The 13,779-nt window shown below is 62.4% G+C and overlaps 3 protein-coding genes across 6 annotated transcripts in view; 1 reads left to right on the forward strand and 2 right to left on the reverse strand.

The window, feature by feature from the left end:
- Window positions 1–270: 270 nt before the first annotated feature.
- On the reverse strand, window positions 271–4,516 carry LOC144286250 (uncharacterized). The gene is made up of 4 exons (XM_077852460.1): window positions 4,468–4,516; window positions 3,317–4,381; window positions 2,694–2,970; window positions 271–1,306 (listed from the first exon to the last, which is right to left on the reverse strand). The coding sequence occupies exons 1-2, from the start codon at window positions 4,514–4,516 to the stop codon at window positions 3,381–3,383; spliced, it is 1,050 nt and encodes a 349-aa protein (XP_077708586.1). The 3' UTR covers window positions 271–1,306; window positions 2,694–2,970; window positions 3,317–3,380.
- SPHK1 (sphingosine kinase 1) lies at window positions 4,230–8,362 on the forward strand. Of its 2 annotated transcripts, none has more exons than XM_077854347.1 (6): window positions 4,230–4,410; window positions 5,917–6,120; window positions 6,456–6,608; window positions 6,687–6,781; window positions 6,863–6,978; window positions 7,272–8,362. In XM_077854347.1, the coding sequence occupies exons 2-6, from the start codon at window positions 6,111–6,113 to the stop codon at window positions 8,059–8,061; spliced, it is 1,164 nt and encodes a 387-aa protein (XP_077710473.1). In that variant the 5' UTR covers window positions 4,230–4,410; window positions 5,917–6,110; the 3' UTR covers window positions 8,062–8,362. The 2 variants fall into 2 exon arrangements, with proteins under 2 accessions (XP_077710473.1, XP_077710474.1); XM_077854348.1 differs by lacking the exon at window positions 4,230–4,410 and adding an exon at window positions 5,561–5,648.
- Window positions 8,363–9,089: 727 nt separating this feature from the next.
- The window catches only part of UBE2O (ubiquitin conjugating enzyme E2 O), a 55,930-nt gene continuing 51,240 nt past the window's right edge, over window positions 9,090–13,779 (reverse strand). For all 3 annotated transcript variants that reach the window (XM_077854345.1, XM_077854344.1, XM_077854346.1), the window contains exons 15-18: window positions 13,634–13,770; window positions 11,647–11,850; window positions 11,493–11,550; window positions 9,090–11,342 (exon numbers count right to left, since the gene is read on the reverse strand). In XM_077854345.1, the coding sequence (XP_077710471.1) occupies window positions 10,672–11,342; window positions 11,493–11,550; window positions 11,647–11,850; window positions 13,634–13,770 (1,070 nt within the window). In that variant the 3' untranslated portion in view covers window positions 9,090–10,671. The remainder of the gene's footprint in view (window positions 11,343–11,492; window positions 11,551–11,646; window positions 11,851–13,633; window positions 13,771–13,779) is intronic.

A 13,779-nucleotide genomic window follows, 5' to 3' on the forward strand; every position in this document is an offset into this window, starting at 1 on the left:
AGAGGGTGACACACTTCCTTTTGGTACCCAGGGGGCCCGCGCCCTGTGGCAAACGCTTCCTGCAAAGCTGAGTGGGGAATCCTAACAGGCCGAAAGGGGATGGGTTGGTCTGCTTGCCAGCCCTCCCTCAGGTGAAAAGTTGGGGTTCTGAAACCCTGGAATTACTATGTTTAGCCCAGATGCCAATTTCTCTCTCTCAGGTAGTTTTCAAAATTGGAAACCAGTTTTCTTTGTTGGGACCGCTACCCACGAAGTCCACAGAATCACGTGTTACGCCAGCAAAAATGTTTTTACTCCCACACGATAGCCACTTATTTGGGGGGAAAGCAAGCTCCTGGTTTGTGTTTACTCGGCAGCGCTGGGGAAAGCGGGGAATGTCAGAAAGTTCGGTAGCCAAGTAAGGACACAGTTCCCAGACTTTCCCTACCCATCCGTGGTTGCCAGAGTAACAGCCCCCCAAAGGTCCAGGTCCTCATCCTTGGTACCAGTGAATGGATTACCTTATATGGTAAAAGGGACATGCGGATGCTTCAGAAACTTCACATTAAGGCTCTAGAAGGGTGAGATTATCCTGGATGATCTGGGTGGGGCCAAGGCAATCACAAGGTTCCTACGAGGAAGAGGGAGGCTGGAAAATCAGTCGGAGGCGTGACAACAGACGTAAAGGTCAGAGATCTGAAGTCCTGCGCTGACTTTGGAATGAAGGAAGGGTCCTGAGCCAGACAATGCAGGTGGCCGCTGGAGGTGGAACAGGCGGGGCAACGCAGCCTGCAGCCCTGCTGATCCATTCTGACCTCTGGAGCTTGTAAAAGAACAAATCTGAGCATCCCTACACTAACACAAACCTCAGCTTTGTTCTTCCAAGGGCTGAAAAACAAACGCATCTCCTCGGGAAGCCAAAGATGCCATAAATCAAGATGCGCGGTGAGATCTGAAAGTTGAGGGAGCGGTGTGCAAGCCTGGGCGTGCAAGGAAGTGTGGCAGCCAGGGCAGATGTAAACAACCCCTCCCAACAGATCTCACCTTGACAACGTGAGGAGGAGGGTAGGTCTAGCTTCCAGACATCCTCCTTCCTCCCACATCTGCAGGAACACGTCCCTTTTTCAGGACACCTCGCATTTGCACTTTCTTTGATTGAAAAGGTGAAATCGGGCAGCCCGGGTGGCTCAGCGGTTTAGCGCCTGCCTTCAGCCCAGGGCATGATCCTGGGGACCCGGGATCGAGTCCCACGTCGGGCTCTCTCCATGGAGCCTGCTTCACCCTCTGCCTGTGTCTCTGCCTCTCTGTCTCTGTGTAATAAATACATCTTTAAAAATTAAAAAAAAAGAAAAGGTTAAATGCTAAAAGAATTGTAATACGTTAATTCCCACTAGAGTCCTAATGACCCGTTGGTTTTTTCCTCCCAGAGCAATTTGCATTTGAAAAACAACACGCCCACCGGAGATCACGCAGACCCTAAGGAACAAGGAACCGAAGCAGCCAAATCTTTCTCAGGAAGAAGGCCACGTGCAGACGAAGGCAGAGATGCAGTGATGCATCGCCCAGCCAAGCAACAGCAGCTTGCCAGCAGCCCGCCCGAGCTAGGAGGGAGGCCTGGGACAGATCCTCCCGCACAGCCCCGGAAGGAACCCTGACAATCTGATCTCAGACTTGGGCCTCCAGGTCCGAGAGACAGTGGATTTCTGGGAGGCCACCCAGTTGGTGGCACTTTGTTACAATGACCCCAAGAAACTACCAGAATAGCTTTCAGATGCTGGGCAAGGAGTGGAAATGAGCCGAGTGGGCGGGCCCGGCAGGGGGCTCTGGAGGCTAAGTACCCCATCAGCCTGCAGGTGAGGGTGGAAGGCGGAGCCCAGACAAGCCCTGTGCTCCCAGCCTCAGCAAGGAAACCCACGAGGACGAGGAGGTCACGCAGAGCGTGGAGCTAGGCTCACCACACGCCCAGAGTGGATGAGCCACAGCAGAAACAGAAACTCTGATCACTCCCTGCGTGCAGCCAAGAATCCTGCGTGACCAGTCTGCCCTCCTGGATCACCACGTGTGCGGCACACCCCGTCCCCCCCAATACCTGACACTGTCACCAGCATCTAGGAACCTCTCAGAAGGGAAAGCCACATCTGGGGGCTGTCCGAGAACACAAGTCTTAGGAAGAGTTTGGAGGGCTGGACACCTCCCTTCCCTGCTCCTGCAGCCTCCCTGGCAGCAAGGACTCAAGGTCAAAGGAGGCCTGGAGGCTCTGCAATTCAGCTTGGGAGCTGAAACCTCCTGGGACGACTGCTTCAGGGACCGGTGAGATGGCGGGAATCCTATCCTAATAAAAGCAAGTCATTTGCCATCTGGCGGCCTTGGCTCCAATTTTCCAGAAAGCTGGAGCCAGGCCCAGTCAATTCCTGCTTTCTTTCTCTGAAGCAGGAGAGAAGGGGCTCTCAGGTGTGTCTCCCTGGTGGCGGGGGGCTCCCCACGAGGAGGAAGGGGGGCTGGGAAAACCAGTCTCTTTCACCTGTGAGCCTGAGTGGCAATCAGGTGGGATCGAGCCTGAAGCCAGGCTCATGGTGGGCCTCACGGGGTGGTGGGCCCTGCTGAATCAGGACTTGGGAGAGGAAGTCTGGAGAGGGCTTTAAGGTGTTTCCTCTTTTCTCTGGGACACCCTGCACAGCCCGGACGTTGGGGCAGCTCTGTGGCAAGCGACCTACCAGGTCGGCGGATACTCAAACATGTGCGAGAAGCCTGGGGTGGCCTCAGTCTTCCAGGCTGGGGCAGGACTCCTGCGTTTGCTTCTCAGCTCTGCTGGGAACTGGTGCTAAGCATTTGCAAGAACCTTCACTTCCCAGGGTTTGGGTTCCCCCAACTGTCAAAGGGCCACAGCATCTTGTTTTTGGCCCATCCTGTTTCCCCTGGCCGGGATGCTGATGGGCCAGTTTCTGGAGGCAGATGCGGTACTTTAGAGACAGGCTGGAGGTCAGCGCGGGCCTGGAGAGAGCGGAACCGGGCGGTTAATGACAAGAATGAGGGGGGCAGAGCAGAGACCGTGGAGGTGAGGGGGGCAGGGCAAGAGGCGGCGGGGAGGACAGAGGAACCATTGTGCGGACTGGAACCGGGGCCAGAGGGCTCTGCCCCCCAACCTCCCTCCCACTGAGCCCCCGGAGGCCGGAGCAAGAACCCAGCAGGCCCCCCTCACCCCCCGCCCCCGCCTCCCCGCCCCTCGCCCGCCGGGGTTCTGGTCACCCCGCCCCCGCCCGGCCCTGCCACCCCGGGGGCTCCAGCCTGGGGCGCTCGGGAGGAAGAGAGGGACCCTGCAGCGGGCGAGCTTTCTCACCACGGACTCCTGCACCGCCAGGTCTTCCCTTCCCTGTGCCTCAGTTTCCACCAGGTTCCAAGGTTTAACGCAGCGGCTCCTCAGGCCTGAATGAAGTGCCCTCCCGAGCGGGGGAGAGGGGGAGGCTGCCCTGGCCTCCGCAGGCACCTCGCTCCCAGGCTGCGATCTCGGGGAGCACCCGCCCGAGCCCCGCGTTTTCGCGGCGCCTAATCCAGGCTTCGACCGTAGGCTTCACTGGAGGGGACATGGGGAGGGGAGGGGAGGGGAGGGGAGGGGAGGGGAGGGGAGGGGAGGGGAGGGGAGGGGAGGGGAGGAGGACGAGGCGGGGGAGGAGGGGTTGGCGGGCTGTCCCTGGCCCTCTGGCTCCCGCACCGAGCCGCCGCCTCCTCCTCCTCCTCCTCCTCCTCCTCCTCCGCCGCCGCCGCTCGTCCCCGCGTCGCGTGACCACGGCACTGCGGCTGCAGCGCAGCGGTCCCCCGGGTTCGGGTTCCCGGGGAGTGGGGGTGGGGGGTCCGGAGGTCCGGGGCCGCGGCTGCGGCTGCGGCGCGGCGGGAGGGCAGGACGCCCCGGCTCCTTCCCCCCGGTTCTTAGTCCTGCGGAGTTTCTCGAGCCCGGGGCGCGTCGCTGAGTCACCTTCCCGGAACGGGCTCGGGGCGCTCGGGACCGGCCGGGGCCTCCCGGGGGCCGCGCCAGGCGGGGGCGCGCACCGCTGCGACGCGCGCCGAGCCGCGGGGCCCCGAGCCCGCGCGTCCCTCCCCGCGGGGGACCTCGGGCGCCGCCCCCCAGGTGCTGGGAAACGGGGCCGGGCTGCCCGCGTCCCCCGGAAGGGACCCCACGGAGGCGTGCCCGAGGGACGGCGCCGCGGGACCTGCCTGTTCCCGATCCTCGGGGGCGCTGGGGAGAGCGAGGCGGGGGGGCGGTGGCTGCAGGTGTGGGCGCGAGAGCCCGCGGCCGCCTGGCCCGACCCGGGTGAGGCCTCCCCTAACTTTGGCCGCACCTGGTCAGGGCGCCTAGTCGGCCGTGGCGACGTCCTCCTCCGGGTCTCCGCAAACAACCCCCCAGGGACTTAACTCGTTGGTGGCGGACACGTTCAGGTCAGACCCTTGCCCACGACACGTATATCACACGCGCGCGCGCACACGGACACACACGCATCTCCGTTTGCCTCCGTCGAAGCGAGGACTCCCGGGGCGCTCGCATCCTCCCGCCGAGCCAGAGGAGGCGGCGGGGCCGCTGCCCCGCGTGTGGCCCTCGGATCCCGACCGGGCCCCCCAGACCTAGGTTACAACGCCGGGTCCCCTCCCGCGGGTGAGGGGCGCGGGCCTGGGTCGCCCGCTGCGGGGTAGCCTCTCGGTTTCCTCTGGGGAAAGATCCAACTTTTATGGGTCTCGACCAGGCCCCCTCCTCCGGTCCGCGGCCGCCTACGCCCCACGCGGGCGGGTGGATGGACGCCCGGCTGCCCCGGGCTCCGGGGGCTGCGCGGCGAGGCTGCCCGCCAGGAGCCAAAGCAGGCGGCAGAGAGTCGCCTGGGCGCGGGGCGCGGGGGGCGGGGGACCCCGAGGGGTCTGGGCCTCGGGTCCCAGTGGGCTGGGGCGCAGCGCGCGACGGGGGAAGACCCCGCGGCCGGAGGTGGCGGCGTCCGGGGACAGCCGAGGGGCCGCTCCGACCCGGGGCGCCGCGGCGAGTTCGCGTCCCCCCTGCGCGCCCGGGACGCTGAGCCCCGCGCCTCGCCGACTCCCGCCCCGCGCGGCGCCGCCTTCTCTCCGGCAGCTGGGCCGGGCCGCGGGCGCTGACCGGGCGGGAGGCGGCGCCGTGAGGCTGGGGGCGGGCAGGCCCAGGCCGCGCCAGGCGCCGGTTCCACCCCCGAGCGCGGGGAGCGCGGGGAGCGCGGGGTGTGGCCAGGCCGCGGCGCCTGGCGGCGAAGTTGAGCTAAAAGTTTGAGGCCAGAGGCGGGGAGGCCGCGCAGCCAGCGCTCCTGCGGCGCTCGGGTCGTCGCTCAGACGGGGCCGGCCGAGCCCAGTCCGCCCTCGGCCGCTGCAGGGCACGGAGGTGGCGCCTCCCCCAGCAAACCGGACCGACTGGGTAGGGCCGCCGCCCGGCTCCTCGCCGCTCGCGGCCCCTGGGCGCCCGCTCTGCGCCCGGCGCGGGGAGGCGGCGGGGCTCGGCTCGGCTCGGCTCGGCTCAGCCCTCGCGGGCCCCCGCGCTGCTCCCGCGGGCGAGGCGCTTGTCCCGGCGGCTCCGGGCGCTTCGAGCCCCGCGATGTCCGCTCACGTTCTGGCATTTTTACGCCGCGGGACCCCTGTGCCCCCGGCAGCCCCGGGGGCGGCGAGGAGCCACGGGGCTCTGCCTCCTCGTCGGGCCGGGACCGACGCCGCTGAGAGGGGAGCCCCCGGGGCCTGACCCTCCGCTCTGCGGGGTGGGGGGGCTCGGGCCGGGCCGGGAGCGCCCCGCGGGCGCCAGACCGCGGCTCTCTGCACCTCGCGGGGGGCGGGCGATGCCCGAGCGCGCGGCTCCCCGCGCCCCGTCCGACGGTGCAGCCCGGCGCTCCCCGCCGCCGCGGGCCGCTCGGGGCTCCGCCAGCGCTGTCTCCTCTCCCTCAGATCCCGCAGCCGCAGGGGATGACGCGGGCGCCCCCGCGGCCCCGGCTCCGGGCGGGGAGGGCGAGCCCCTCGGCCGGCACCGCGACGCGCGCCTGGGCAGCGCCGATAAGGAGCTGAAGGCAGGGGCCGCCGCCGCGCGCAGCTCCCCGACAGCGCTGGGGACGCCCCGGCAGCGCGAGCCGCGGGTCGAGGTTATGGACTCAGGTTCGTGGGGCCCCGGGGGGCAGGGGCTGCCGGGGGCGGGGTTCTCTTCCTCCCTTGCCAGGAAGAACGGCCCGCGGCAGCCGGGGAAGGAGAGGGGCGGAGGACAGCCGGAGCACTTTTCCCGACGAGGCCAGAAGCCGGTCCGCCCCTAGCCGAGGACCGGGGTGTCCTGCCCCCCCCCCCGGCCCCCCAGGACGCCGGGGCCTCCTGCCAGGCTCTGTTGGCTCCATCACCCGGGGATTTCAGGCCCGCGTTTCCACCCCGGCGCCCCCGCTGTGAGCCGCGGCCCCCTAGTGGCCGGTTGGGGACGCGGCCCCGTGGGGCTTGTTTTGCAGCGGGCGGCGCGCGCAGCCTGCTCCCCCGGCCCTGCCGCGTGCTGATCCTGGTAAACCCGCGCGGAGGCAAGGGCAAGGCGCTGCAGCTCTTCCGCAGCCACGTGCAGCCCCTGCTGGCGCAGGCCGAGGTCTCCTTCACGCTGATGCTCACTGGTGAGTGCCTCCCGGGGCGTTGCGGGAGCAGCCGCCCCCCCCCCCCTGGACCCCCGTGGCCACCCTGTCTCTCCGCAGAGCGGCGGAACCACGCTCGGGAGCTGGTGCGCGGGGAGGAGCTGGGGCGCTGGGATGCGCTGGTGGTCATGTCCGGAGACGGGCTGATGCATGAGGTGAGGCCTGCCCCGAGGGGCTGGGGGGGGGGGGGCGTGCTGCTTAGGCTGAGCACCCCCCCCCCCCCGTGCTCCCCACAGGTGGTGAACGGGCTCATGGAGCGGCCCGACTGGGAGACTGCCATCCGGAAGCCCCTGTGCAGCCTCCCCGCCGGCTCTGGTAACGCGCTGGCAGCTTCTCTGAACCATTATGCCGGGTGAGAGCCCAGGGCCAGAGTGGACCTGTTTTCCCTCAGTGCCACCCTCCCACCAGGTTTTCTAAGTTCCCGTATATGGCATAACGTCTATTTCCTCTCTTCTGGAGCCTCCACCCTCAGTTCTGGGGCCCTCCCTGGGTGACCAGCGGGTACCTCCTCCTGTGCCATCTGTCATTCCCCCCAGCGCCCTAGGGACGCAGCGTTCCTTTGCCCGCTTCACGTCCTCGGGCAGAGGAGCGAGGCGCACGCATGAGGCCTCCTGCCCTGCACCATCTGACCTTTCTCCCCTGCAGCTACGAACAGGTGACTAATGAGGACCTCTTGACCAACTGCACGCTTCTGCTGTGCCGCCGGCTGCTGGCACCCATGAACCTGCTGTCACTGCAGACAGCCTCCGGGACACGCCTCTTCTCCGTGCTTAGCCTGGCTTGGGGCTTCATTGCTGACGTGGATCTGGAGAGCGAGAAGTTCCGGCGTCTAGGGGAGATGCGCTTCACTCTGGGCACCTTCCTGCGCCTGGCGGCCCTGCGTGTCTACCAGGGCACACTGGCCTACCTCCCCGTGGAAAGGGTGGTCTCCCAAGTGCCCACCTCCCCTGCTGTGGACCGGCAGAACCAGCAGGGTCCTACAGATGTGCACCTCGTACCCCTGGAGGAGCCAGTGCCCTCACACTGGACGGTGGTACCAGAGCAGGACTTCGTGCTGGTGCTGGCCCTGCTGCACTCACACCTGGGCAGCGAGATGTTTGCTGCCCCCATGGGCCGATGCCGGGCTGGCACTATGCACCTGTTCTACGTGCGGGCAGGTGTGTCTCGGGCCATGCTGCTGCGCCTCTTCCTGGCCATGGAGAAGGGCAGGCACATGGAGTATGACTGTCCCTACCTGGTGTATGTGCCTGTGGTTGCCTTCCGCCTGGAGCCCAAGGATGGGAAGGGGGTGTTTGCTGTGGACGGGGAGCTGATGGTCAGTGAGGCTGTGCAGGGCCAGGTGCACCCAGACTACCTCTGGATGGTCAGTGGCTGCATGGAGCCCCCAGCCAGCCAGAAGCCTCCCCAGGGACCATCTCCAGAAGAGCCCTTGTGACTGTGGGCCTTGCCGTGCTTTAGCCTCCTTGGTCAACTCTGGCAGGACCCTCTCCACCCTTCCGCCAGGACTGGAGGGCCTGTCCGCAGCTCATGTGCCAGGGAGGAGGAGGACCCCTGAAGACGGTGGGAAGGTAGAGGCTGTGCTTTGGGAGGGCAGGCTCTGCCTACCAAAGGCCAGCATGAGGCTCTGGGCCAGGAGCCCAGCTGGTTGGGCCTCCCTACCTACAGAAGCCACTCCCATTTTGTTTCTGGGAGCCCAACCCCATGAATTAAATACAAATAAAGTGGCATTCCCAGCCTCCTGGTCTTATCCTGGGTGTTGGGGCAGGAATGGGGTCTTGCTCCTGCCAGGGCTCTAGAACTTAATGCCCAGTGGTGGGCAGTGGATTGGCAGTGCATAGTCCTGACTCCTGGTAAGTGTCATTTTGGTGGTGGGCACAGGATCAGGGCTAGTCTAGGCTTCTTTTTGGGCAGGAGTTAGGGTCCTGCCCCAGTGATTATACCATTTTTGGCCTGGGAGAAGCCAGGGAGCTCAACCAACTGTCCAGCCCCATGTGGAAGACAAACTCAGAGCTAGAATGTCTTACCCAGGACCACACAGCCAGCTAGTCTCCGTGAAGAGGGAAAAGGTCGGAGTTTGGGAGCATTAGGGAGATTAGCAAGGAGCAACAGTCAAAATGGCAGGCGGTTGGAAAGAAGTCCTCTATCCCTCCAGGGGGGGCTCCAGGGCTCCCCCAGCCTCCTCTACCCTACACTGCCAGGCCCCTGTGGGGCACGAGTTAGAAGGAAGCAGAAGAGCGGGGCAGATCACCAGGCCCCCAAACTGGTAATCATTTTGACTTAAAGCCCAGGCTGGGTGCTTGGATGTCGGCTCCCCCAGAGGCTGGAAGGTGCTGACCTGGCCAAACTGGTCAATCAGAGGCCTGGGGACTGCCGCCGTGAACCTTCCTGGCAACTGGTCTTGCCTTCCCCTGGGGAGGGACGTGTGAGGTGCCCCAGAGGGAAAGAAAGGCGACAGAGCCCAGATGAATGGCAGAGGCAGGTTTAATGGTGCCACCTTGTCTTTTTTTGTACATTGTAATGAGCCAAACAAAAAAAAAAAATGCAAGTAAAAAAAAAGTTTAATCACACAGCACTTTATACAGATATCTTAAGCAGTAGGCATTCACATCTCCACATGAACAACGCACTGGGAAGCACAGCCCCACCAGTCACTCTGGATGTTTCTCAAACGAGATACCGACTCAGGGCTCTAAGAGCCGCAGCCTGCGGCGCGGCCCCGTCCTTCCCCGCGGCTGCTGCCTGCTGGGTGCTTGTGACACAGCACAGGTGTGGAGCCGGCTTAAGGCGGACAAGACGCATCATGCTTTGGCTTCTTTTTTTTTTTTTTTTTTTGTCTTTTTTTTTTCTAATAAGAGTTAATATCTTTGCTTTTGAGATTTATTTTCTTTCAACCTTAAATATTACATACATACACCAAAAATTACATAGCTGCAATGTGCTCAACAGCATCCTCTTAACCTGGAGCTTCACATTATCAAAAGCTTAGAAAACTTGTAAACCTCTGGGCCTGTCTCTGTGAGGGAGGAGAACCCCCGCGGGCCACCTCTCTCTCCCCGGATTGAGCCCGCAGAGTCTGTAAGCGACAGGAGACCGCGGGTAGGGACTGGCTCCTTCCTTCTGTGTTCCTCGAGCTAGGGGCCACCTCCCAGGCTCAGCATGTGATAGTGGGAGGGCAGAGTGTGAGAGAGGCCCGAGCACTGGCTCTGGCCTTGTTCCGCTGCGCCTCCGCCTCCTGGGGCCCTGGGGCGGGGTTGGGCAGGGAGCGGCCCCGCGGCGGCCCAACACTGCCATCCGCCAGCCACCTGGGACGCCAGAGCAAGGCACCTACCGCTGTTTTTTCCAGCAGCTCCCTGGTTCTCATTCCGTGTCACCTGTGAGGGCCGCCACCCCTCCCGGGTGTCCCCCTGAACCCAGCCCGGTCCCAACCTCTCTTAGAGAGCAAGTTCAACAGGCCTGAGGGTTGTCCTGTGGTACACAGTCCAGAGCGGAGCCAGGAGTTGGTGACAGCAGCTACAACTCCCCAGCTGGGGGACGAGGAAGGACCTGGTGGTGATGGCAGCAGGGGGGCCCGGGGCCAGGGAAGCTCCAGGGGGCACTGAAGAGGGTGGAAAGGGACTGGGGGAAGCGCTGGAGCCGCCCACGCTTCATGCACGCACATCCGCTCTGCTGCTGGGCTGTGCGGGCCCACAGACAGCCCCCAAGGCAGGCCCTCGGAACCCCGCACCTCCGACCCAAGATGGGCACGGCCAGGAAGCAAGTGCCAGGACGCTCTGCCTGGGTGACAAGTGGAAAGACCAGCAGCAGGTTCCAGATTCTCTTTGCCACAGGGGACCGGCCTGTCAAAAGATTGCTTCGGGGAAGAAACGGCAGCATCTCAAGAAACTCCTTGCACTTCAGCATCAAACTCACCTTGGGGAGAGGGCAATGAGGGGCTTTTGCATCGGGGACAGAGGAGAAAACGGGAAGACGGGCGATTCCGGGGGAGGGAGTGAGCGGGCAGCAGCTGGCCTCTCCCCACGTGACATTCCTTCCTCCAGGGTGGCAGCTACTTGTCCTCCGCGCTCTCAGGCATGCCTGCCTCTAGCAGAGCGGCCCGGAACTGCGTCAGGACACCCCGGATGCTCTTGATGAAACCCTTAGAAAGTGGGAAGAGAGGGAAGCCGATGTCAGGGTAGCCACTCTTCTCAGGCAAGAAGCTCCGGTAGCTCTTTCTCCGCTTCTTTGGTTTGACACTGGGTGGCACCGGGGTGTCAGGCGCTGCCTCCGAAGTCTGGTCTGTGCGGTCCCTGCTAGCTGAGGCCGGGCCCTGGGCGCCGCCCTCCGAGTCTGAGCCCTGGGAGGCCTCGCCAGCGGCCAGCCCTCCGTCCTCAGGTTCTTCTCGGCCGTAGTCTGAGAGCTCGGCCACAGCAGGCGGCTCCGGGGAGCTGCTGTCCTTGGGGATCCCGTTGGGCAGCGCGTGGGCCCTCTCCAGCAAGGCGTGGGTTTCCAGCCAGGACTCGATGCGGCTCACCAGCCGCCAGCCGCCAGTACGGAAGTGTTGCCGGATTTCCTGCTCGAAGACTTCAGGGGGCCGCCGCACCAGCTGGGTCATGGACTGGACCACGCGGATGAGCGCCATCTCGTTGTAGCAACGACTGTTCTCGTACCCCTCCTGCAGGCCCCGGTCGCTGTCGAAGCCGGCTTCATTGTAGTAGGGTTCATTCACCAGGATCAGACCTGTGGGCGTTGGGGTGGGAAGCCCATGAGGGCTGGCCTGAGGACCCCTGGAGGGCAGCCAGAGCTACGGGTGGGAGCTGGAGACAGAGGCCTGTGTCTCCGCAACCCCCAGCAGCTCTCCCGACCACCAGCCCTCCCCCGACACCGTACCTTGGATGGAGATGAGCACCTGGAGAAGGCTGGATTTGCTCGTCCACCTCTCTGTCCCCTGAAACACATGTGCACACAGCATGATCGACTCTGTCCAGACACCCGCTCCCAACAGGCTGTCCTCCCACCCCGAAGGTGCTGGCATTACACTCACCTTTCCAATCCAGGTGCCCAGGAGGCTGACACACACCTTCCCGTTGTCATACAGGTTGGGGTTCAGGCGGCCACTGCACTGGGAGAGGTAGCAAAAGTGGGGGGGCACGGCTGGGTAGATGTTGGGCAGCTGGATGTCAAACAAGTAGAGGCCATCCTCGTAGGGGGTGCGAGTGGGGCCCTTGATCAGGGCTGAGAAAAGGTCCTAGAGGGAGGGAAGGCTGAGGTCGGTGCGGGCTGCTGCACGCGGCACCTGTGTGGATCGGGGGGAGGAAGAACAGCGCCCTGGGATTCCAGACGCCACCAGCTACGGAGAAGCTAAATGGAACTATTTCTGCGCGGGCCTACACGGCATCTTTTAACTCCTGGTATAAATGGAATCATCCAAACTGTTTTTTTATCATTAAGTCATTACTTTGAAGATTCATTTCTTAAAACACCTGCCCTGACCCCCTCTGCCCTCAGGCCAACAACAATTACAACTAGTCAGAAGATGAAAGAACATTCCAAGGTGGCAAGGCTATACTTGCTTTTAGGGAACCAGAGGAACAAGGGGATCTGGAACCCCAGTGGAAAAGCTGGCAGACCACCAAAGAAACTCGGGTCATTAAGTCATTAGGGAGACTGCCTCCAGACAGTTGAAATCTGTGTATCGGGGGTGGGGGGTGGCATCCACTATTACAGCAACACACGTGACACTGGGTGATGTAAAAACAGCAAGGGCAGAGTACTGCCCGGTGCCACCCCGCAGGCCTTGAGATAATGCACTGCGCCATTTGTCCCTGCGAGTAAGCCCTGGAAAAAGTGCTGTTCTCTCCTCAGCAGAGCTGAGACAGGTTGGAATTTTCAAGTTTTACTAAAACTCAAGCAAAAGCAAAGATGTCACCAAGAACCCTGAGCAGCAGGGGCGGGGGGATGGGGTAACTGGGTGACGGGCATTAAGGAGGGCATGTGACGTAATGAGCACTGGGTGTTGTACACAACCGATGAATCACTGAACTCTGTCTCTGAAACGAGTAATACGCTATATATTGATTGAATTTAAATAAATATAAGAAAGAAAAAAAAAGAATGAATGAACCCTGAGTGGCACCGACCCCGTGGTGACCCCAGCCCCACCCCATGGTTTCCAGGCAGGTGCAAACAGCACCCCTGTTCTGTTCTCTGACCCTCTGGCCAGAGCTGGACTGCAGCTGCGGCCAGGTCAGACTCAAGTTCAGTGTCTCGCACCAGGCCCGGCACACAGCAGGGGCCCGGTGGAGGTGTTGAATAAATGAGGTGACAGATGGACCGGGCATGCCTGTGCCTGGAATGAGGACGCGCTCACACCGCCTCCGGTGGCATGACTCAAGCCTGGGCCCGGGCCATGGAGGGAGGAATGGAAAACGCAATGGGACATGGCCACGTGAGTGGATACTAATCTGTAGCTAAAAGAGAATGAACTAGATCAAGACGCATCAACATCAACAGGTCTCAAAAATCATCCCATTGAGACAAAAAAGCAAACTACGGATGATGTGTGCAATGACAGGCTACTCGTGTGGAACAGATCACACAAAATGTTTATGCTGACGTGTGAGAATGTGAAAATAGAAAATAAAAAAAGGTGGTCTTTTTTTTTCTTTTTAAAGATCTTCTGTAGGGAGACCCACAAAACTCCTAAAATTATGATGCCTAGGGGCTGGGTGAGGATTGGTCAAAGGCAACTTCAGCCTTCTCTGCAACGTTCTGATACTTTAAAAAGAACAACACTCAGGTAATAACTTGTAAAGAAGGGGGAAAAGAACACACCGTGTGGTCTAGACACGTGTGTGCCCCCCACGTGAAAGAGCCTGTCTCCTGCCCCATAAGGGGTGTGGGTGGCCTCTCAGGTGCTGCTCAGTCCTGGAGGTCCAGGAGCCCACAGCTGGCCGGCCGCCTCTGGGTGCCAAGCACCCACACAAGAACACCTGCACCTGCCCACGCCAAGCCCACGCCAGGCTACTTGCCATCCTATCTTCAAAAGTCTTGACCATGATGCCATCGGGCAGCGAGGTAGCCAGCAGTGCCATCTCCTTCCGTACTGTGCTGAAGAACTTCTTGGCTTCTGGAGGCTGGAACTCAATTTTCTTAAAAGAGTGATTTGCTAGAGGAG

The sequence above is a fragment of the Canis aureus genome, chromosome 16 (genome assembly GCF_053574225.1).
Source record: "Canis aureus isolate CA01 chromosome 16, VMU_Caureus_v.1.0, whole genome shotgun sequence".
Taxonomy (NCBI): domain Eukaryota; kingdom Metazoa; phylum Chordata; class Mammalia; order Carnivora; family Canidae; genus Canis; species Canis aureus.